Source organism: Bidens hawaiensis, unplaced genomic scaffold, assembly GCF_021521415.1.
Source record: "Bidens hawaiensis isolate Kalapana, Puna unplaced genomic scaffold, B.hawaiensis_p1.1 tig00008376_1, whole genome shotgun sequence".
In the NCBI taxonomy this organism is placed as follows: Eukaryota; Viridiplantae; Streptophyta; class Magnoliopsida; order Asterales; family Asteraceae; genus Bidens; species Bidens hawaiensis.
The window spans coordinates 517,493-541,877 of record NW_027491594.1 but is presented as its reverse complement, the minus strand read 5'-3'; the positions used below and the strand labels follow the sequence as shown (position 1 = coordinate 541,877).

The following is a 24,385-nucleotide window of genomic DNA, read 5'->3' as shown; positions in this document are numbered from 1 at the left end:
TTTGATTTATTCCCTTCACCTTGAGGGTTAAATTTGTTGCGGAAACTTTTTACACAAAATCTAATACTAACAGGGAACGTAATTCATTCAACGAAGTGTATAAATAGGCTTCAACGAATATGTATAACGGTAATATACACTCAATTAGGGAAGAGTTCGGGATGATACCTGTACCGGTACCGATCCCGATCCTGAAATTCGGAAATATTCTGCTACTGGTACTGAAATGTTCGGCTCAGTACCGGCATCGGTTCGATACGAGTATGATGCCGATATTTCATGCAAAATTCGGGAAATACCTGTACTGAAAAATTAATGCCAACGGTATTAATCGGTACTAGGGCTGTTCACGAGTCGAGCTAGGGTGGTTTCGAGCTCGAAATTAAACGAGGCAACTTAGCTATTTAGCTCGATTTTGAAGTTAAACGAGCTTAAGATCGAGCCAACGAGCCGAGCCATGACTCGAGCCTAGGTCGATTTTGGCTCGGTTACAAAAATGATCAAAATCAGTTTAGGATGTTTCAAATTAACTTTTTATAGCTAATTTTATTCGAGCTTTTATCGAGCGAGCCACGAGCCCGAGCTTCGAGTCTCAAGTTTTTTGAGCAGCCCTAATCGGTACTCCTCACCCATACAGCCAATTCATTCAAAACCAAAGTGATACATCAAAATAAAAAAATGAAAAACATTTTAAGTTATTTTACTTTGGGCTTAAAACTCTTAATATCTTGCATACCTTTTTTAATAAGATTTTAGGTTGTTAATTTGATTAAATGAAACCCAACCTTTCACTTTTAATTTAAAATCCAAAAAACCAGACATGTTAGTTTGTTCCAGTTTGGAACTTGCAAACTAAATCCAAATTAATCAAATTTTTAATATCCAAACCTGATTTCCAATTCAAACCAATGTATGGTGAGTTGGTAACCCCAAGACTTTAACCAAACCCAATCCAAACAAAACAGGTTGTGCTATGCCATCTCACCCTCTGTGGGCCCATCCACTTTCTTTGAGCTGTGTGGGTCCCACTCCACTGATTTTGTAGTTGCCTTGCTTCATTCATTTTTTTTTTATTTTTTTTACCATCCCACCAAAGTGGTGATGGCCTTGCTTCATTCATACAATCACACAGCTACCAAGTAACACTCACACCAACAACTATCAAACTTTAAACAATATCTATATTCTCCATTGTAAATTATAAGATCTAAATATCCTTAACGTTTTCCGTTAACCTCTCACTTCTCCGTCAATCATGCCTGGCTTAGTCTCCGTCAAAACGCCGCCACGTATCACCGTCCCCGACGACACCACCACCAACCACCAGATCCGGCCAACTCCCGACCCTTCATCACCGGCGCAACGCCGTCCACCATCACCATCTCCGTCATTCTCACGCGCCAAACCCTCGCCGGATCGGAGCTCCGGCAAGAAAAAGTCACCGGAGAAAAATAACCTCCTACTCGACGAATCATCTCTCGACAATCCGGATCTCGGTCCGTTTCTGCTAAAGCTGGCGCGTGACACAATCGCGTCCGGTGACGGTCCGACGAAGGCGCTGGACTACGCGCTGCGCGCGTCGAAGTCGTTCGAACGGTGTGCGGTGGAAGGCGAGCCGAGTCTGGATCTGGCGATGTGTTTGCACGTTGTGGCGGCGATTTATTGCAGTTTAGGGAGGTTTGATGAGGCGATTCCGGTGTTGGATAGGGCGATCAAGGTGCCTGAGGTTGCGAGAGGTGCGGATCACGCGCTTGCGGCGTTTTCGGGGTATATGCAGCTAGGGGACACGCATTCGATGCTCGGGCAGCTTGATCGGTCGATTGAGTGTTATAAGGAAGGGTTGAAGCTTCAGATGGAGGCCTTGGGGGATACGGATCCCCGAGTTGCCGAGACTTGCAGGTGAATTTGTCAATCCGGATCGGTTATTGTTTGGTTTATTGTGTGAATGAGTTGAGCTGTTTGTGAGTTAGTTGAGATTGGCTTGTTAAAAACTTGAATAGAATTGAGCTTAAATGAGCTCTAGCTTTTATTGAGGCTCATTTAATAAACAAGCTTGATAGACCTAAACCTCTCCGAGGACATGGTTGAGGATAGGAATTCGTGGAGAAGTAGAATTAAAGTTAAGGATTTTTAGAGAGAATTGAATACCTTAGGGCTTAGACTTAACTTATTTAGGTCACATACCATAATGGTATTTCCCTTACATATTTTATTATTATTATTATTAGCTTTTATATTGCGGTTAAACTGTGACCTTTTTATTAATATTATTATAATTAGTAGTAGTTTTTTATATAACTGTTAAACTTTGATTTCCTTTTTTGCTTCATACACATGTTCTTAGAGCCGAGGGTCTCTCTGGAAGCCACCTCTTTATTCCTTTGGATAGAGGTACGGTGTGCCTACATCCCACCCTCCCCAGACCCTACCTATAGCTCGGCTGTCGGTGGGATTTTACTGGGTATGATTGATTGATTGATTTAATAAACAAGCTTGAGTTTGAGAGTTAATGAACTCGGGTTTGGATCATTCTAAATGATTATTTAGGGGTGTAAATGGGCTGATCTGATTGTGAGGTTACTCAAATTGAGCCGAGCTTGAGCTTTTGTTGAGGCTCATTTAATAATCGAGCTTGGGACATCTTAAGTTAAAACGAGCGGATCCACTCGTGAGCTGCTCGAGATCGGCTTGTTAAAATTTTGAATCAAGCCGAGCTTTTAAACGAGCCCGAGCTTGAGCTTTTGCAAAGACTCATTTATTAAATGAGCTCAAGCCGGGGCCTTAATAAGCTCTGGACCTCTTAAGTTAAAAAGAGGCAAGCTTGAGCTTATGTTGAGGGTCATTTAATAAACGAGCTTGAGCCTGGGCCTTAATGAGTTCGGGACCTCTTAAGTTAAAACGAGTCGAGTCAAGACCGGCTAGTTACAAATTTGCATCGTGCCGGGCTTAAAGGAGCTCGAGTGTTTGTAAAGGCTCATTTAATAAATGAGCTCGAGCCCAATCCTTAACAAGCTTGGGACTTCTTTAAGTTAAAACGAGTCAAGCTTGAGCTTTTGTTGAGGCTTATTTAATAAACGAGCTGGTGCCTGAGCCTTAACGAGCTTGGGACCTCTTTAAGTAAAAACGAGCCAAGCTCGAGCCTTAACGAGCTCGGGCTCGGCTTGTTTATTATTTATCAACTTGCTTGTGATCTAGTAATACAATTCAATTGGGATTACTTTACAGAACGAGAAATCTGATCTCTGTTTATTCATGGTTCTTCATTTCTGTAGATACTTGGCTGAGGCTCATGTGCAAGCAATGCAATTTGATGAAGCAGATACTTTATGCAAAAGAACCCTAGAAATCCACAGGGTCCACAGTCCACCTGCATCACTTGAAGAAGCAGCCGATAGACGATTAATGGCTTTAATATGTGAGGCTAAAGGTGACTATGAATCCGCCTTGGAACACCTTGTGCTAGCCAGCATGGCAATGATAGCTAACGGTCAAGATAATGAGGTAGCTGCGATTGATCTCAGCATTGGCAACATTTACTTATCACTCTCGCGCTTTGATGAAGCTGTTTTCTCTTACCAAAAAGCACTCACTGTTTTCAAAGCCTCAAAAGGCGATAACCACCCGGCAGTCGCCTCGGTTTTCGTTCGCCTCGCTGACCTGTACTACAAAACCGGGAAGCTACGTGAGTCACGATCGTATTGTGAAAACGCCCTTAGAATATATGCGAAACCGGTCCCTGGAACCACACCAGAAGATATTGCTAGTGGAATGACAGAAATATCTGCAATTTATGAATCTTTTAACGAGCCCGAGGAAGCGTTAAGGTTGTTACAGAAGTCAATGAAGCTGTTGGAGGATAAGCCAGGTCAGCAGAGTACGATTGCGGGTGTGGAAGCGCACATGGGTGTGATGTTTTATATGGTGGGGAGATATGAAGAAGCAAGAGGGGCTTTTGAAAGTGCTATTGGTAAACTTAGGGCTAGTGGTGAAAGAAAGTCAGCATTTTTTGGTGTGCTTTTGAACCAGATGGGGTTAGCTTGTGTCCAGCTGTTTAAGATAGATGAAGCTGCTGAGTTGTTTGAGGAAGCAAGGGAGATTCTGGAACAGGAGTGCAGTCCGTGTCATCAAGATACACTTGGAGTTTACAGTAATCTTGCAGCTACATATGATGCTCTTGGGAGGTAAATAATCTCTCATTTGGGGTGTCAATCGTGGCGGGCTGAATTATTCAACCTGAATGGGAACCATAATTTTATTCGTGTCAAAAATCAATTTGCGAAAGGATGGGTTAAACGGGTCATAAATGGCCCACTAACCCGTTTATGATCCATTTAACCTTTTTTTTACAACTCACCAACCCGAATAACACGATTACAAGTTGATTATTACCTGTTTAAGCCATTTATTTACAACCCTTACTGTGTAACTCAAACATTGTCTGTTTAATCCATTTATCTAAATGCGTCAAATGGGTTGACGGGTAATAATCAAGTTGTAAATGTGTTATTTGGGTTGGGGAGTTGTAGAAAAACTGAGTTAAATGGGTTAGTAGGTCGACCTATTCAACTAAATAGGTTGGCAGGTCGCCTGTTTAACTAAATGAGTTAAGCAGCTCAACCCCAACCCGAACACAGACCCGTCTAACCCATTTATCCAAGTGTGTCAAATGGTTTGACAAACTTGTTAGTGGGCCGAGTTGTTTAACTTAACAGGTTAAGCAGATCAATCTAAAGACGACCCATTTCCCATTTTCTAAAAGTGTCAAGCAGGTTGACGGTAATAATCAAGTTTTAAGCGTGTGTATTTGGGTCAGTGAATTGTAAAAATGGGTTAAACGAGTCATAAACAGGTTAGTGAGTCAACATGCTTAACTAAATTGGTTGGCGGGTGGACCCACTTTACTAAATGGGTTAAACAAATCAACTTGAACACAAACCATCTAACTAAACGTATCAACCCAAAGACGACACACTTAACTAATTTATCTAAACATGTCAAACGGGTTGGCGGGTAATAATCAAGTTCTAAGTGTGCAATTCAGGTTGGTGAGTTGTAAAAACTTGTGTAAGTGGGTTGACCCGTTTAGCTTTTCAGGCTGACGGGTCAACCTGTTTATCTAAATGGGTAAAATAAGTCAACCGAGACACTTAACATTTAATTAAACAGATCAACCGAACACAACCCGTGTTTTAAGTTGGTAAGATATGCCAACCCAAAACTTGATTGTTTTTGTATCGTGTCAGAAATTGCCACCTCTTATTATCATATATAGTTCTATAATAATCAAAGTAATATTATTATTTTTTACGCAGAGTTGAAGACGCGATCGAGATTTTGGAATATGTTCTAAAATTAAGAGAAGAAAAACTGGGAACAGCAAACCCGGATTTCGACGATGAGAAGAAAAGACTGGCAGAGCTTTTGAAAGAAGCCGGAAGATCAAGAAACAAGAAAGCAAAATCACTTGAGAATCTTATTGATCCCAATTCAAAGAGGACAAAGAAAAAGACTTCATCAAAGAAATGGTCTGCATTTGGTTTTAGAAACTAATACAACAAAATATGTTACTATTTACTCATTAATCATAAGTAGAAATGGTTTTATTATGTGTGTAGTGTTCTTTTATTTGATTGAAAGCCTTCTCATTTGTTCTTGTTATTAAGGCTTTGAGTTTGTTTTTTCATTTGTTGTATGGAATGAATATATATTATTTTTATTTTATTTGTGATTGCCATGACTTGTTACAAATGTGATATTTCTGTTTTAAGATTCAGAAAATTTCTTGAGTATTCTTGAGCTCTAAGCAGTTAATGCGGGAAAATATCGGATATCGGTCAAGGGCCGACATATGAGATATCGGTTATTGCAGCGAGATATCAGTGGGATATCGGTAATTTTAATATCATGTAAAATTCATATATATAGCAATTTAACACTAATAATTCAGTACAGTTTCCAACAATTAACAAATTAGCCTGTTGCAAAACACTAACAATCTTAACAAGTAAGTATTGATTAAGACTTAAAATAATAACATTGAACACTAAAAGTTGATAATTAAGACTTAAAACACTGATATCGATGATGCATCAGTCAAATATTAGTCCAATATCGGTCAATATCGTTGATATTATCGGTATCAATATTCTAAATCGATATTCTGACTGATATATCGCCAAGGGACCGATAACCGATATATCACTGATAAATCGGTGATATATCGGCGATATCGACTAATCAAGCTATTAGTAAAATCATTGTTGAACATATAATTTGTTTAAATTGATAACTAATACATTAATAAAGTGTTTAAATCATTCTGATAAGCATCAAATGTTACAAATAAGTGACAAAATTAAATGAAGTATTGATGAGTGTCTAGTGACTTTGTAAAGATAAGTACCAATTGCCGAATATGTGAAAAATATTAAATTTTTATACCAATTTAAGGCAAAGAAGTTGGCAGACGTGATATTACATCTTTCATGTTATTATGCAAATTACATTGAACAAAGACTTGTTATAAAAAATAGAAAGTCTAAATTGTACTTTAATTTGTGAATGTGACGATGTTTTCATAAGGAAGCCATCGAAGGCTTTCCACAAATTGAGATTTGGCCGTAGAAGGATCGAATTGTATCCGAAGAACAGGAGCGATCCTGGTCAGGGAAGGCTAAGACGGCGCCTCGCATATGGGTAGCAAGAGGGCGACTAACCAACATATATTTGTATTTGTTGCTCTTTTATGTTGTACTTTAATTTTAGTTGCCTGGCTAACTGGCTTTGTTTCATTTACCTTTATGGCAATATTCAGTAAATGGGAATACATTTCTTCATTGCATTAATGCTGTTTAATTTATATTAACTACTTATCTACCCAGGGTATAATAATTTATATATGCATTTTTTTGAACAAATTATATGACTATTGGAAATAAAATTAATGCATAGCTAGCAACATTGAATATTTTTCTAGAAAGAATAATAAAATGTAATTATAAATACAAACTTGATCTTTGCTGATATGCATATGCAACCTCTCTCTCTCTCTCTCCCCCCCCCCCCCTTAGCACACACACATAAACAAAGATAGTTCATCATGGTTTCTGCCGATTTAGCTCGCAATGCACTTGGCGTCATCGGTAAGCACTTCTCTTCATTTTTTTCCCTTATGAATAGGATGTTTGTGATTCCTTATTTTTACTTTCTTATAACTTATAACTTATGATAAGTTAAAAGAAAGTGTTTGAATTTTCTTATTATGTGAGAGGAAATGTTGATAAGTTGCATATTTCTAACTTATGACTTCTTCATATAAGTTCTAAGAAGGTAAAAATAAGGACTCCCAAACGCCCCCGAAATGATAAAGTGTCAATGGTGTAAGATTTGGTGAATAATTAAAGTCTAATTTACATTAATATAACAACAATATTATGTATTATTAATGCATTTTTTTTTGTTTCGTTTTTCTTTACAGGAAATGCCATTTCAATCATTTTATTCTTATCAACAGTGTAAACTTATCATTCTCTTATATATATATATATATGAAATAACGAATGTATATATGTATATGTATGAATGACATAAGTCTTTAATTAGTTATATAAACTCACATTAAATGAGTTTATTTTGATTTTTCGTTGTTTTCAGGCCAACGTTTTATAAGATATGAAAAAGAAAATCGGTTGAGAGTTTTTCACCGGTGCCATATTTGGTCACTTTTGTGAATTGTGGCCTATGGATCTTCTATGGTCTACCCTTGGTGCACCCTCATAGCTTGTTGGTCACAACCACAAATGGGTTTGGAATCGTTATTGAATCAGTTTACATATTACTTTTTATTATCTACTCCGATCATAAAAAGAGAATAAGGGTATTACTAACATTGGTCGTTGAGATTATATTTCTTGTTATCTTGGTTATATTGGTCCTGTCACTAACACACACCACAAAGCTCCGATCAGCTATCGTTGGTGGCTTTGCTGTGGGAGGTAATATCGTGATGTATGCGTCTCCGCTTTCAGTCATGGTATGATCTCTTTCTAGTAAAATAATAAATACATACCTAGTATTAAATTTTTAATCATTATCTTTAAAAGAAATATTATAAGATTATATATATCATATTCCTCCATTATTAAATGTTAGGAGTTAACAGTACGAATCATCATTGTCTAGTATGTCGGGGAAAACATAAGGTGTGGTTTGTTCGTATCATCCTTGTTAAGGATGTCTTGGGAGGTTAACTAAAATGCCTATATGGCCCAACTTTATAATTCAATTAATTAATTAATTAACTATAATATTTGTTTTAAATTACTTATTTTCAAGCTGATTTATATTTACCTAATAATTGCCTATGCAGAAAATGGTGATCACGACAAAAAGTGTCGAGTACATGCCGTTCCTGCTTTCTTTGTTTTGTTTTGCAAATGGCATTTGTTGGTTCTCTTATGCCCTCATACGTTTTGATCCATTTGTCGCGGTAACAATTCTTTCTCTATCTTAATTGTGTGCTAAACATGAATTATTGAACCCCGGACTCGAATATGCAAATTTTCGTTTAACGGTTAATACCTTCTTTAATTTTAGGTGCCTAATGGAATCGGCGCACTTTTTGGATTGGCACAACTGATTCTATATGCGACCTTTTACAGATCAACACAATAGATGATCACGAAAAGAGAAGGCAAGAGTGAATTAGCCTTGACGAACATGAATTCATCGACTAGCCATGTTAACAATCAATTAGATCAAGTCTAAAAGAATTTAGTATGTACAAGGCATTATCATTTAAATCATCCAAGTAGATCATCATTATTGAATGAGATGATTAGATGGGTAATAGAGTTGGTTTATGAGTAAAGTTAATCAACTATGAACTATATTATTATATGTTATTTTCATACTGGCTATAGTTTTAAATCTAAACAAAAACTATTTTAGTAAATTATAAACTTTACAATGAGAAAGATTATATGTATTGTGTTTTTATTTTAAAAATTCAGTGAAATGTCACCTTTTAATTTAAAGGCACGTGAAACCTTCGGTATGTAACATGTTTTTCTGGTTGTCACATAACTATTTCATTCGACTTAATACTAAAATTGAATTTTGTACACTGAAAATTCAGTTTATAACATCAAATACAATGGATCAGCCAATAATCCTAGGTTCAGTTGGCAAATGCTAGCTGGGCTAAGTGTGAGGTGAGGGGATGTACCGGATTTGAACCACACATGTGGTAAGAATTATGTAGGAACCTTCTGAGGTCTCGGTTTGATTTCAACAAAGGAGAACACTAAAATTCTAGGTTTCAAACTAGGGTAAAGTGGGTTGTATGCGGATGGTAAGGCTTTCAGAGTCTCCCGGTGACCCGTTGCACTAAAGTAATTAAATAAAACTACCATGGATCATTTTTTAGACAGATTTAGAAATCTATTCTTATCTATAATTGCAAAACTCATCTCAAACTCGTGGTCTCGACCCCTTACCTGAAACTAGGTCTACATTTTAAGAACCGATTTATGCACTATTGTTCTCAATGAAAACGGATGCTGATGAAATGTATCTTTCATTATTCCCAAAAGGTTCAACAACTCGAGTTTGTTAATCAAAACGATCCTGGCAACCGTGTTTCAAGGCCTAGCGCTAGTAGACCACTCAACGGTTAAAAATAGACGACAACAAGATGCACCCACAATCCTTCGAGACTGTTGCCGAAGCTATATTTGTGATTTCATGTTGGTATGCAGAAAAGCCCGAACAAGGAAACCGCAAAATGGATTTACGGGTCGGAAATCAAAAATGTAGTTACATACTTACAGGCCGGGGTATAAATGAGCCAAGCTTGCTCACGAACTACTCGAGATCGGCTCGTTACAAGCTTGTACTGAGCCTCAGCCCGAGCTCGGGCCTTAAAATATGTTTTTTAATAAATGAGCTTATTATTAATGTAACCGAACTTATTATTTAATGTATTAAACACACACATATATATATATATATATATATATATATTTATATAAACAATATTCATTACGTATAAGGGTAAAGTTTAAATGCAAAGGGAAACAAAAATGAGAAGTTTGAGGAGGATTTGTGGTTACACAAAAAACCTTAAAAAAGTTCAAAAAAAAAAAGTAATAAAAATAAAAAATCATAACTCAGTATATAAAAAAGATTGAGAAAAAAAAAACAAAGTGTTTAATCTGTCAATCCCGCTAAAAAAGGACAAAAAGACACGATGGCAAGAAAAAAAGACACAATGCTGAAAATGAATAAACAGCACAATGTTAAACAAAAAAGACACAATAGATTGCAAAATATAACACAATGCCGAACAAAATATAATATAATGTTGAGTAATATAGCACAATATCAAAAAGAAATGGCACAGCCAATGACGAAAATAAACACAAAACGCAATGATAAACAAAAAAACATAATGATCTTTTTCACTCAACATTGCTTTTTTTATAAAATGAGGAAGACGGTGGAAACATTTTTGTGTTTTTACATTTTTTTGTTTTTGTATTAAAATTTGAGTTACGATTTTTTTTTATTAATTTTTCATTATTTTTAAAGGGATTTTTTTGTTATAAATCATTTCCATCATTCACATTTATGTCCCCATTTATATAATAACTTGACCCTAAGTATACAAATAACTAGTAATATATGTTGTTATATATAGAAACTATAATAAACAAATACATAAAAACAATTAAAAATATAAACTAATTAATAGATAAAGAATGAGTCGAGTTCGAACTCGGACATGAAAAAAACGTAACAAGCCGAGCTCAAGTTTCTTTCTTTTCTTTTTTCAAAAAGGATTTCGAATCCAGCCGAACTCAAACTCAAGCTCTCGTAAATCAAATCTAGTCTCCTTTCTCCTTCTCCTTCTCCTTCTCCTTTCTCCTTTCTCCCACCTCTTTCACTTTTCATAGTTGATGCTAGACTGTCGTTATCTAGTCAAAAACTATTAAATCAGTGTTCCTAATCACCTAAGCAAGCTAGGGTAAGTAGGGTGTCGAACCACGAGGAGTATGTGGTCAGTGTGCGGTGACAATGATTCCTAACATTATGAAGATATTCAATTAACTAAGTGCTGATCACACTAGCAAACAAGTTGGTTTTAATATTAATTAAACAAGCAAACTACTTTCAACAATTAACAAAAGCAAATCACACCCGGGAATCCAAGCAGTTAACCTAACAGCAAACTCATGCAACTTAACAGATTAACAATCAATGATCAATACCGATTGACTAACTAGATAAACCTTAGACATCCACGCTTACTAACACACGGCACCGGTTATCAAACAGTCCCTGCCAGTGTGACTCAACTAAGAGAAAGCATATGCTTCATCACATTCAACTAGTCAAACAATCCTATAAGCAACTATCATAGCAACTGGCACAATAATCGTTCTGATCGAAATAAACCTAAACTGACTGAGTGCACAATAATGCTAGACATCAATACTCATAGATTAATCAAAGATAGTTACAATCAATTCGTTCTTAATACATGAGAAAAACTGAAATATACAATACTCTACATCCCAGGTATGACTCGTAGGAACTAGCCGTGCATCGGCATCTCTCGGGCTTCGATATGATCTGGTAGGCCATGTATGATGCTTAGAGATGATTGGAAGTGATGGGGGCTCTCTCTTCTGCTCTGAAAATCGCCTGGAAGGTGAAGAATGTCGTCTAGGGTCGTCCAAATGTGTTATATAATAAAACCCTAACTTTCACGATTCTGGGGACCATCGCGTAGCGCGATGGTCTCCTCTCCAGGTCCATCGCGATGGGTCACTTCAATCAGCAAAGTTCATATGATTGCCTTGGTAAGCATGCTGGACATCCCGGGTCTTCATTCCATGCTCGTATAGGTCCAAATTAAACGCGTTAAGTACTTGTGACCTGAAACACAATAAACATGTATGAAGTACCATAGTTCCTAAACTAAACGAGTAAACCTTAGTAAGTTAATACACATAAATACGTACAAATAAACCCAACTATCAATAGTACAATGGCCAAAAGAACTCTCGGTCTTCGTTCTCACTCTAAGCTCTTCTATTCCACCGTTGCAGAACCCACTAACCCACACGAACACTTCAATAAGCTCGACACACTACTTCAACAAGGCAAAATCCAACCCGCCAAGGACCTAATCAAAACCCTAATCACTTCCAACTTCCCAAACCAAGGTATTGATCTCTACGCATTAATCAAACAAAATAACATAAACCCTTCACTCGGGTCCTTCAATTTACTCCTGGATTGCTGGGTTTCCGTCGGTGAGTATTATAAAGTACTGGGTTCGTTTGATCATGTTGTTGGATTAGGTAATATTAAGGTTGATCAGTTTACTTATGCGAAAGCCGTGCAATCGGCTGTTAAGATTGGGGATTTGAATAGGGGTATGGAGTTGATGGGTTACATGAAGAGAGGTGGAATGAGGGTTAGTAAGTTTGTGTATAATTTTATTATTGGTGGGTTGTGTAAACAGAAGAGGTTGGCGGATGCCCGCCAGTTGTTCGATGAAATGCCTGAGAGAGGCGTGATGGCGGATAAGGTTACGTATAATATAATGATTGATGGGTATTGTAAAGCGGGTGATGTAGATGAGGCGTTTGGGGTTTTTGAGCGGATGAAGGGGAGGAATGTGGAACCGAGCCTTGTCACGTTTAATACGTTGCTTAACGGGCTTTGTAGATCGAAGAGGATGGATGAGGTGAAGAAGGTGTTGGAAGATATGAAAGGTTGTGGGTTTGTTCCGGATGGGTTTACTTATAGTGTTTTGTTTGATGGGTTTTCGAGATTGGGTGATTCGAATGCGTTGGAGTCTTTGTATGCGCAGTTGGATAAAGATGGCGTGCGTTTAAACGCGTACACTTGTGGCATTTTGTTAAACGGGTTATGCAAAGGCGGGGATGCTAAAAGGGCTGAGGAGGTTTTGGTCAAATCACTGGAAAATGGGCTTGTTCCAACCGAGGTAATATTCAATACGATTGTTGATGGTTATTGTAGGGAAGGTAATATAGAATCCGCTCTTTCGACAGTCGAAAGAATGAAATCCCACGGGTTAAACCCGAGCTGTGTCACTGTGAACTCGGTGATCAACCGATATTGTCAGACGGGTAATCTCGTTGAAGCTGAAAAATGGATAAAAACGATGCTAGAAATGGGCGTTTCACCAAACGTGATGACATACAACATACTACTTGATGGATTTGGTAGGAATCTTCAGTTTGATAAATGCTTCCAACTACTCGAAGAAATGGAGAATAACAAGTTAACTCCGAATGCCATTAGTTACGGTTCACTCGTGAATCATTTATGCAAAGACGGAAGGCTTCTCGAAGCTCAGGTCGTTTTCACAGATATGACAAGCCGAGGCGTTTTACCAAATGCAAATTTATATAATATGCTGATTAGTGGGTACTGCAACCAAGGAAAGATAGAAGACGCATACAAGGTTTTCGATAAAATGGTAAGCAGTAATATAGTTCCAACTTTGTACACGTACAATGCACTCATAAACGGGCTTTGCAAAAAGGGTAAAGTTGAGGAAGCCGAAGAACTCGCTTCAAAAGTTGAAAATAATAATAATATCAAATGTGACGCGGTAACATATAATTGCTTAATATCTGGCTATTCGATGAAGGGAAACATTGAAAAATGTTTGGAGTTATACGAAAACATGAAATTATCGGGAATAAAACCTACAGTCTACACATATCATCCGCTTATTGCTGTATGCAGAAAGGAAGGCGTAACACTTGTGGAAAAACTCATCGGTGAACTGTCGCAATTGAACTTGAAACTTGACCGTTTGTTATACAGCGAACTTATTCGTTGTTATGCAGAGCACGGTTTTGTTGAGAGAACATTTGAGTTATACCATGAGATGAGTAATAACGGAATTGTTCCTGATAGGATGGCGTATAATAGTTTGATTGTAGGGTGTTTGAAAGAGGGAAAGATTGGTGAGTCAAAGGATATTTTTGACCAAATGAAGGCGACAGGTTTGGTTCCAAAAGCTGATACGTATGACACGATGATCAAGGGTTTGTGTGATATTAAGATGTTTGGTGAAGGGTATTTTTGGTACCGGGAAATGATTGCAAACGGGTTTTGGCCGAGTGTGAGTGTTGCGCGTGAGCTTGTTACAGGTCTGAAAGGGGATGGGAAGTTGCAGGAGGTTCAAATAATGTGCTCTGAACTGGGTGCTAAAGGGTTGGATTATTCGGGTGCAGATGAGGGTCTTCGGGTTGCTGCAAAAGTGTAGATAAGAGGTAATGTATTATAAATTTTCCAAATGTGAGTTAATTTATTTTTGGTTTTGAAGTTGTTTTTAACTTAATTCTATATCTTTTAGTTAACTTTTTATCAAGTGGTTGCAAGATATTTGTATGTCAATTTCTGCCTGACATCATTTGGATGTGGATGGCAATTTTAATTTGATCTCAGTGGATTTTCACAGCTTAAAGTCAACAAAAAGGCATACTGTTAATACCATGCTCAGTTCACAAAAAGTTGTAGAAATTTCAATCAAGACAACCAAAATATTAAAATAATGTAACGTTATATATTATGTATATAAGCTAGATTTTGTAACTAGATTTTAAATTGTTATATATTATGTATATAAGCTAGACTTTGTAACTAGATTTTAAATTGTAGAATAGTGTTGTTAATGTATTGAACTAGTTCAGGAACAGGAACCGGTTAGGAACAGAACCAAACAGCTGGTGTGTAATCGGGTTGGGGACCCCACCATTGAATCTGGTTAAAATCGAACCAAACAGCTGTACTGGTATTAAGAGAAGAAGATATAGTATGAATGGCTTATTGCAGTTAGGCAAAACAAGCACATTGATTAAAGACTGTATCATCGTCAGTCCACACAAAATCTTCTTGAAGCTGAAATGTTGAACACAAACAAGGCATTTCTTTTTTGTTATTTACCAGACTTGGTAAATAATACATTGCTTATTCTCTTTTATCAATCAAAAGAATTGGTACTATTTTTTGTGATTCAGGATATAGTTGGACTTGTCAATACAAATTAGATATAACATCCAAAAATATCAGTTACGGGTATGATTTAAACTGGAAGCGACACACTGTAGGTCTCTAGCCGGATCTTTACGAGACTGAAACGTTGTACCGGAGGTGCGAAATCCCTTTGATTGCTAACAAGATGTAAACTGGTAGAACAATAACGGGATCACTTTTAACTCTTTCTTCTGTTGATTATAACAAATACAATCAATCAAAGACACGAGAACTCGAACCTAGTATGTTCGTTTTCTTTCTGGACGGCTTGGAACGGCTGGGATGAACAACCCTAAACACCAATCAAACTTATGTTTATATACATACATAAGTATGACTGACCCATGCCAATCAAACTTGCTAAGTTCGCTTGGCAAGTTCATTAGCCCATCAAGTTTGTTTATACAAAACATAACCATGCACGCATTACAGACTCGATCACAAACATGGCATATCTATTCGGCCATTGTTACAAAGAATGTGCACCAACACACATGTTCTTCCCTACGTACACAAACGTGTTAACATAACATGAAGTAATTATAACAACAATGTATACACACATTTCCACTTTTCATTTCAATCTTAGTTGCTTATATAATTTTATATAATCTACCTATCTCTCTAATATCTATATCTACCTATCTATCTACCTCTACCTATACTATTAAAACAAGCAATCTTTCCACATGTCATTTAACTAGGTTATCCGTATAGAATGTCAAGTAATACAATTTCTATAAGCAAATTATCCACCTAATAAATAATTTAATTTTAAACATTAACTTCTAAGTTGGAGAAAGTTTCAAAATAAATGGTTATAATCACCATTTATTGAGTAATAAAGGCAAATAATTGTTTTCATTGCTATTTTTTAAAATTTTGAAACTTTGTTATTTTATTTTGAAAAATTATTTATGAGCGTTTGGACTGGATGCATGGATGTTTGAATTGAAATGGTGGTTTAAATCACGAGGTTTGAATTTTATTGTTGCTTTATTAAACGTTTTAACAAAAATTATAATTGTTATATCTCATTGTTATATTCATATTTGTAACATTCTTTATGTTGTGTACTTATATGTTTTATAATTTCAATAAAAATAATTTTTATCACACAACTTATGTTACAACTCTACATGTTTACGCTTCATAGTTTATAACATATGACTTTATTGGATGATGAAGTTTTAGTTAATATGATTCTTTTGTCTCATGGTATAAGTTAGAAATATGTGGTATAAGTTAGAAATATGTTTTAAAGTTGCCATTTTTTTGTTTGTCTTTGTATGTTTAATTCTTTTAATTAAAACAACAATGTGATATCTTATAATAATAATAATAATAATAATAATAATAATGATGATGATGATATTAGATTATCTGACATTTACAGTTCATTAAAATGTACAACACACACACAAATATATACACACACACATATATATGAAGTTTTATATATATTCGTCCGTGTGTAACACGGTATCTAACCTAGTAAATTAATAGAACATAACGGTGTAATACCTTAGAAAATTTACATCATTAAAAAGTATATGAATAAGTTTTAATTAATGTGGTTAAAGACCAGACTGACACCTAAAAGGTGGATTGGTCTTGTTAAGAGCCTACGAATCCGATCACAAAAAACCAGCCTATTTTCTTTAAAAACGGGTTTGTTAACATTTTAGTGGAAATTATAACGATTAACATCAAAGAACTTGAACTGAACACATATTATGACTTGAAGATTTACACGATTAAATCCAAATTGAATTAGGATTAACACAACTTTATTGATTATGAAAGTAATGAAAGACACAAGAATGATTGATAAATAAATGAAATCTAATTGAAAATGAACCAACTGCAACGTTTTAAACAAGCCATTATATATCTAACCGCATGTTAACAAACTATATTTCAAGAAGTACAAAAGTACCCCTTTTAGGTTGTTCCCCGTGGTGACCTTTACGTAGTACCCTAAACTACTTCAGAGAAATAGCTCCCTCGTTGTACGTACTCCATAGAACCCATATTTGTAGCACTTCCAAGAGGGTCCCCATTCGTTCAGAATGTTGTTTTTATTCTAATAGTTGTGTTCTCGAGTTTCATTGTTGCCCGCTTGCCTTCTGTTTCGATATAATCACTACCTTACTTATTACAAATGGTAGATAACAATAACATGTATCCTTTTTCCCCATTAACGAGAGAAATGAAAGAAATGAAAAACTTTTCTTTCCTTTCCATTCCTTTTATTTAATTAAATCTCTTTTCCTTTCCATTCAGTACTTTCCAAATTGGAAATAAAACATCCACTCATTAAAACATCATATTTTCTCTTCATTTCTTTTCTTTCTCCCATTAAAATGAAACTTGAAAACACAAGGTTTTATGTTTTCTTTTTTTTCTTTCCAAAGATAAAACTTGGGAACACAGGATGCGCATGACACCCAGCTCACAGAAAGTGAGCTAGTGTGGATTGTCCTAGCACACCGCCCCATGTGACTTCATGTTTCGGGTTCTACTACTCGGGCCTTGGTGATGAACTTATGGGTGTAGAGGAAAAGAAAAGTAAAATGTTATATAAAAACTTTGATTCTAGTTGAACAAATGCTCGCATATTTGTAACGTTTTACATTGTATTAGTGACATGAAAATAAAAAATTAAGCAACCTTACATCTCACCATGTAGTCAGTGGCGGACCCAGGATTTTTTTCCACTGGGGTCCCCTTTTTTCGGTGTTCAGATTTTCACAACCAAAGGTTAAACTTTTCGGGTCGGACATAGCTCGGGTCGGGTTGGGACAGGACGATGAAAACATAACGAAATACAATATCATAACAAATATATATGTAAATAACTCACAGATTTTAAGTCAGCCTAAAATTGAAGTTTCGAACTTTATTTTTAATGATCCTTGCTTAGTTAGCCCTAAAATTCAAGTTTTAAACTTTATTATCAATGATCCTTGTATAATTAGCTCAAAAATTCACGTTATAAAATGCTCTATAGCATATTATGTAGTGTTGAAGTAACTAATTTCTTACAAAATTAACAAATTAGACAGCAGCCACATAGTTTTCATTTGGATTTTAAAAAAATGAAAGATTTGGATTGAACCAGAATTGAATTCATTTGGATTTTAAAAAAATGAAAGATTTGGATTGAACCAGAATTACAAAATTAACAAATTTGACAACAGCCACATAGTTTTCATTTGGATTTTAAAAAAATGAAAGATTTGGATTGAACCAAAATTGAACACAGGACCTCTTGGTTATTAAACAAAAGGATTTACCACTACACCTGTGTTTCTTTTAACATTATGGGGTCAAACTAATTTTTCTTATGGGGTCCTTGCAAAATTTAATATGCCGAATCTATTAATTTTTTAAAAAAAATTGGTGTCCGGGGACCCCGACCCACTCCATGTGGGTCCGCCCCTGCATGTAGTTGATGGTTGATTCTGCCTGGTAAAAACATGAAAACATATAAAGACATCATCAGGATAAAAATAAATAAACAAAAAACATCTTATATTGTCATCAAATGCCTCATCATGAGTGGAGCCAGTTGTACTGTAATGATAAGGTCCGTCCGTCCGTCGTCACTTACAGAATCAGAACTACACGACAAAACCCGAGTCTGTGGGCTGAACCCGAATGGCTTGGATCGGGTCAGCCACCAGATCCTCCTTATATTATTATAACAACCCCATACCCAAACGCCCCATTGCCACCACCACCAAACGCCTCTTCTTTCCGGCCAAACGCCACGTCACCATGTCCGCCACACAACCCCACCAATCTCTCGACGTCATCGGCGGCGCCGTCAACGCCTTCCTCCCAGGCTTCACCACTCTCCACCGTCCGTACGACTCCTACTCCGTCGTCGGCTCCAACACCCACCTCGAAACCATCTTTGCATTTTACTTCCGATCAACCCCTGACGTCACGCTCCGACGTCAGTGCCTCCGGACTAAAGACGACGGCACGGTTTCTCTCGATTGGGTCGCCGGAGATGATCGGAACTTGTCACCCAATTCGCCCACTCTCATTTTGCTGGTAATTTATTATTATTATTATTATTTTTATTATTATTATTATTATTATTATTTTGTTGGTTAAAACTGCTAAGCACGAGAAGGCCTCAGAGAATCAACATGCGTCTATTTCTTTTGCCTTTGCTCGCTTACCCGTCTCTATATTGTAATTGGATATGTTTTGAAATTTTATAAAATATAAAAAATATAAAAAAATTGTTCTTATTATTATTATATGATTAATTTGTTGATAAAAACTGCTAAGCACGAGAAGGGCATTCTTTTGTTTTTGAAACATTTGGGTCGTGCACGTGCACGGTAGCATATCCACCCGAAAGAACCGTAACTATGTTTTTAGTAGGAGCGGATTTGCCATTCAAATGGGGTTGTGGCGTAGCTTGTTGCCCGATTACTGTCTCTCTACTATTGTCATTGGATCATTTTTTGAAATTTTATAAAATATAAAAGAATTATTGTTATGTTATGTGATTGTTTGATGTGATTATTATTATGCAGCCGGGGTTGACAGGTGGAAGTGGGGATTCATATATCCGGCATATGTTATTGCGAGCTAGGAAGAAGGGGTGGCGGGTGGTTGTTTTCAACAGCCGTGGTTGTGGTCACAGCCCTGTTACTACACCTCAGGTATTAATTAATATTAATTAGTGGTGTGCGAAAACTGATCCCGTTAACCGAAATTAATCATAATGAAGAAAACCGATCGGTTATATGTAAGTGAATTTGATCACCTGGTGCCAATGAACTAGTGGTGGAGTGGTAAGGAAGATACTTGACCCATATTTGATTCCCGCCACCATCATTTAGTTTCTGCGGCACCAGGTGATGATGGGAGATTAGGCGAGTTGGTGGTGTTCACTATTTGGAAGGGCGAGTGTTCATGGTCGTTGGCCTTAAGTGAGGGTTTTCTGCCGATTGAAAGGCGAGTGTATCCCGATTGGTGAATTTAGCCAGTAGCCCATTTGGAGGATTCGCTGCCGACTCAAAAAAAAAAAAAGAATAATCAACTTTAACTTGAACCAAAATGGTGTTTTTCTCAATTTTATAGCTCTATTTTCATTTTTAGACCTCCATTTCAAGCTTTGAATTTATAAATTAATGCTGCAATTGTCTATAACTGAGCTTGGAAGACCATAACCAAGCTAGGAACTGTCGTATTTCAGTTTCAAAACGTCATAGTTGAGCTTGGAATATCATAACCGAACCATTTTCAGCTGGAACATAGGAAAACATTTTTAAAAATACATTGGAAATTTAGCCAAACTTGATAGAAACTGGCCCATAACCAACACCTATGGTTAACCGACCACTCGGTTATGGTTATGGTTAATCCCCAATAATCGAACAAAACAAACTTTGCACACCCCTAATATTAATCACAAAAAAACATAAATTCCAAGAAAGATGATTAAATTTTTGAATAAAATTATTAACAGTTCTATTCAGCTTCGTTTTTGGGAGATATTAGTGACGTAGTAGAGCATGTTTCCGGTCGTTACCCGGATGCAAATTTATACGCTGCTGGTTGGTCTCTTGGTGCAAACATTCTTGTTAGGTATTTAGCTCAGGTAACCTTTTCTACACGTCTTGTTCTTGTCCAACAACATTCGATTATTCAACGTCTGTAATAAAAGCATTTCTGTTGTTGCAGGAAGGGGCCAATTGCCGCCTTTCTGGTGCTGTGTCGTTGTGCAATCCTTTTAATTTGGTGGTTGCCGATGAGGATTTTCGTAAGGGGTTTAACAAAGTTTATGACAAATCACTTTCGTCTTCACTGCGAAGAATATTCAGAAAGTAGGTTTTTTTTTTCAGTTGGAATGATCAATTTTCGGTTCATATGATATTTTATTCATGATAAGATATATGGTATTGATCTGGCATGCTCTTCTGTTTGAAGAAATGAATGAGGAGTATAATATTCCAGCAGCCGCCAATTGTAGATCCGTTAGGGAATTTGATGACGCATTAACACGTGGTACGCATTCTTCTACTCTTTAAACAAGATTATTAATCAATCGCGTTTGCTACATTAATATTTGCATATTTTCCAGTTTCTTTTGGTTTTAAATCAGTGGATGAATACTACTCTAAGTCAAGCAGTTCGGACTCTATACCGCACGTATGCAAGCCTTTACTTTGCATCCAGGTATATTAACCGCAAAAAATAAGTAAATATCTTGATTTATAGGCGTAAGTTGCTTCTTGATTTATAGGCTGCAAATGATCCTATTGCTCCGGCTCGAGGGATTCCCCGAGAAGCTATTAAGATGAACTCAAATTGTATGTAAATAGTCACACCCGAAGGTGGACACTTGGGGTGGGTTGCGGGTGATGAAGCGCCCTTTGGGTGTCCTTGGACTGATCCTGTGGTGATGGATTTTCTGGAATATTTGGAAAAAACTAAATCAAACTCTATTGGAGAAAAGACGCACACGTTACAGACAACTGTAAATTGAAGACGGCGCCGTGTAATAAGATATGTAAGACATTCATGACTAAGATTGTAATCTTGCTTCTGGTTTTAACATTCTTGAATCAGAAACAGATTGTTTTACTAAGTTACTTTTTACTTCTTTTTTACAATTTGCATAAGCTTGCTTGCTTATATTTTTATAATGCAAGTTATCATTAATCATTAAATCTGTGATATTTTACAATTAATTTACCTTTGTTTTTTAGTTCACCTTATCATTGATTGAAACTATATGGTCTTGTCCAAAGTCAGATACATATATAACACATCAAAATAATTTTTTTTAAGTGATCACATGCTACATCGATCCACCCCATATAGTGTACCTTGTACTAACTAGGCACATGCTTGTATGATGATTCATGATTGATGTACAAATGTACAGTCCCACTAAGGCACAAAGAGAAACTTGAAATGAATACAAGAGTAAACTTCGTTATTCGTTCCTGTGGTTTGTTCAAATCTGCGGGTTTGGTCCAGTAGTTTTAAATTTGCGATTTCGTTAATGTGGTTTCATTTCACTTGCAATTAAACCCGACCCCACTAATCCCGTTAAGTCTGGTCGTTAAACCCATCAGCGTGCCCTTCACGTGAGAGGCGGTTTTATCTTTTTCTCCCCAAACAAACCTCTACCGTAATTCACAAGCCCCTCACGTGAGGGGCCGGGGTGTATTTGGGAAAATAGGACAAAACTACCTCTCACGTGAGGGACACGCTGATGGGTTTAACGACCAGACTTAACAGAGTTAGTGGGGTGGGGTTAATTTGCTAGTGAAATGAAACCACATGGACGAAAATCACAAATTTGAATATATTAGACTGAAATCTCATGGACGAAAATCGCAATTCGCTCTGAATACAAAAATATTGAGTTGGTAACTTAGCATTAAGAAAAGAAATGTTAAGGCTCCCCTTGTGGATTAACACCGGGGCCGTCACCGTCATCCATGTTGGAGTCACCTCGACAAAGCCCGCCACGGCCCCTTAGCGCTGCACCCTTCACCCCTTCAATCGCCACCTAGCTAATACCCTTGGCCTTCACGCCCCTCCACCATCAAAAGTGTTGTTGAGTTGACGTCGCCAGCGACATTAAACCACAACAACCAACTTAACCGCCTCGTTACGATTATAGTTGAAAAGATCACTCAAATTTGGTAATCTAGTTAATTTTTTTTTTAACTAGATTAAATTAGCCCAAAAATTTAAAAATATATATAAAAAAAACGAGAAAAATAATTATTAAAATATAATAGTAAAATAAATTGTTAATCTGGCACATGTCCCTCTTGGTAAGGCTGAGGGGTGTGGAGCGCGAGAAAGGGCGCAAGAGGACAGCCGCTCGCGCCCCGGGGCGCGAGCACCACACCACCGAGGCGCGAGAGGGGCGCGAGAGGGGCGCGAGCGCGGAAAAAGAGGCAGGCGCAAGAGGGGTAGCGGCTGGGGGTAGCGTGAAGGAGGCTTGGGAAGCGTGAATAGAGCCGTTGGCTCATATTAATGTGTATTAAAAAAAAAAAAATTTTTTTCCTCTATATATATTCCTCTATATATCACATATATATTCCTCTATATAAACCAATACATACCACACCCAAAACCATTCTCACATACCACACCCAAAACCAATATCACATACCAAAATCACCCTATCTTCGAAACCTTTTTTTAAAAACATGGCTGGAAATTGGTACCCAAACCTAGATTCAGATTACAGTTACGACGATTTATGGTCGGCACCGGACCAAGCGATGTTTTATTCGGGGTCGCAACAATCATCCGGCTTTCAACCATCCAACATACAACCGTCTCCTAACTTTGTAGTTCTGGAGACACAAGAACCAGAAGGTGAAGCTGCGGGACAAAGAAGACGCGTCCACCGGAAAAAACAAGTTGCAACGGACGGGTCGAGTTCGGCTTCGACCGGAAGGACGAAACGGAAAATCACTCCGTGGTCATCGGATGAGAAGGAAGCCCTGTGTCGGGCTTGGATAGTCACTTCTGAGGTTCGGCGTTGCGGTAATTGTTTTAACGTTTTTAAAAATGATTTTTAATAAAAAAGTTAAATAAAAAAGTTAAATGACTTACAAATTTATTTTGCAGCGGACTACCAAAAGAGCAAGGTCTTTTGGACAAAGGTTAGGGAGACGTTCTATTCGCTCGTTGGGAGTACAGAGCGGAACGCCGATATGATTTCGGGTCGGTGGACCGAAATCAGAAAATTTGTCGGCTTGTTTACTAATCTGTTCAACAGGAACGCCGGTCGTATGAGACCAAGTGGCAGTGACGATTTGGCGGTTTATAATTTCACTGTCGAAGAGTGGAAGCAGGAGTGCCTGCGGAGGTATGGGACGGTGAAGACGTGGGACGATGTAAAGGTGTGGGAGAGGTTGAGAAGGTGTTCTAAGTGGGTTGAGCTGGTGGCGCCGGACCTTGATGCGGAAGTAGGGCCGAAACGGACTAAAACTAGTTCGTCTGGAGCGTACAGCACTTCCGCCGGGTCGGATTGCCGGGTTGGATTCGACCTAAACGTTGCGGGGGAGGAAACGTCTTCACCGCCGAGGAGGCGGCCATTGGGAAGGGACGCCAGGGGGAAAAAACCGGCTGAGGGGGAAGCCGTAAACATCACCGATCTTGTTGAATCCCTCAATAAATTCAACAAAACCATGGAGGTGGTCTCTAATGACAAAAAGGAAAAAAAAAGAATGAGATATTTGGACTTCCTTACAAGAGACTTCAGTAACCTAAATCCGGTCGACCAAATGCTGATGGA

The 24,385-nt window shown here is 37.3% G+C and overlaps 2 protein-coding genes and 1 pseudogene across 3 annotated transcripts; all 3 read left to right on the top strand.

Annotated features, from left to right (window-relative positions):
• Positions 1–1,255: 1,255 nt before the first annotated feature.
• LOC143637720 (protein KINESIN LIGHT CHAIN-RELATED 1-like) lies at positions 1,256–5,550 on the top strand. The gene is made up of 3 exons (XM_077105041.1): positions 1,256–1,899; positions 3,273–4,181; positions 5,313–5,550. The coding sequence occupies exons 1-3, from the start codon at positions 1,256–1,258 to the stop codon at positions 5,548–5,550; spliced, it is 1,791 nt and encodes a 596-aa protein (XP_076961156.1).
• A 6,502-nt stretch (positions 5,551–12,052) lies between these two features.
• LOC143637711 (uncharacterized) lies at positions 12,053–14,410 on the top strand. The gene has a single exon (XM_077105036.1). It carries the CDS (start codon positions 12,053–12,055, stop codon positions 14,312–14,314), a length of 2,262 nt encoding a protein of 753 aa, XP_076961151.1. The 3' UTR covers positions 14,315–14,410.
• A 4,427-nt stretch (positions 14,411–18,837) lies between these two features.
• Positions 18,838–21,644, top strand: LOC143637698 (embryogenesis-associated protein EMB8-like; annotated as a pseudogene). Its single transcript, XR_013154480.1, has 7 exons — positions 18,838–19,149; positions 19,644–19,772; positions 20,582–20,713; positions 20,797–20,939; positions 21,005–21,120; positions 21,197–21,291; positions 21,359–21,644. The product of XR_013154480.1 is annotated as an embryogenesis-associated protein EMB8-like (transcript).
• Positions 21,645–24,385: the final 2,741 nt, after the last annotated feature.

What these genes read in the sequence shown, in the direction of transcription:
- LOC143637720 (XM_077105041.1), top strand. Translation starts at nt 1,256, where the DNA reads ATGCCTGGCTTAGTCTCCGTCAAAACGCCGCCACGTATCACCGTCCCC. An exon ending in CGAGTTGCCGAGACTTGCAG is followed by an intron (nt 1,900 to 3,272) that starts GTGAATTTGTCA and finishes TCATTTCTGTAG; the next exon opens with ATACTTGGCTGAGGCTCATG. An exon ending in ACATATGATGCTCTTGGGAG is followed by an intron (nt 4,182 to 5,312) that starts GTAAATAATCTC and finishes TTTTTTACGCAG; the next exon opens with AGTTGAAGACGCGATCGAGA.
- LOC143637711 (XM_077105036.1), top strand. Translation starts at nt 12,053, where the DNA reads ATGGCCAAAAGAACTCTCGGTCTTCGTTCTCACTCTAAGCTCTTCTAT.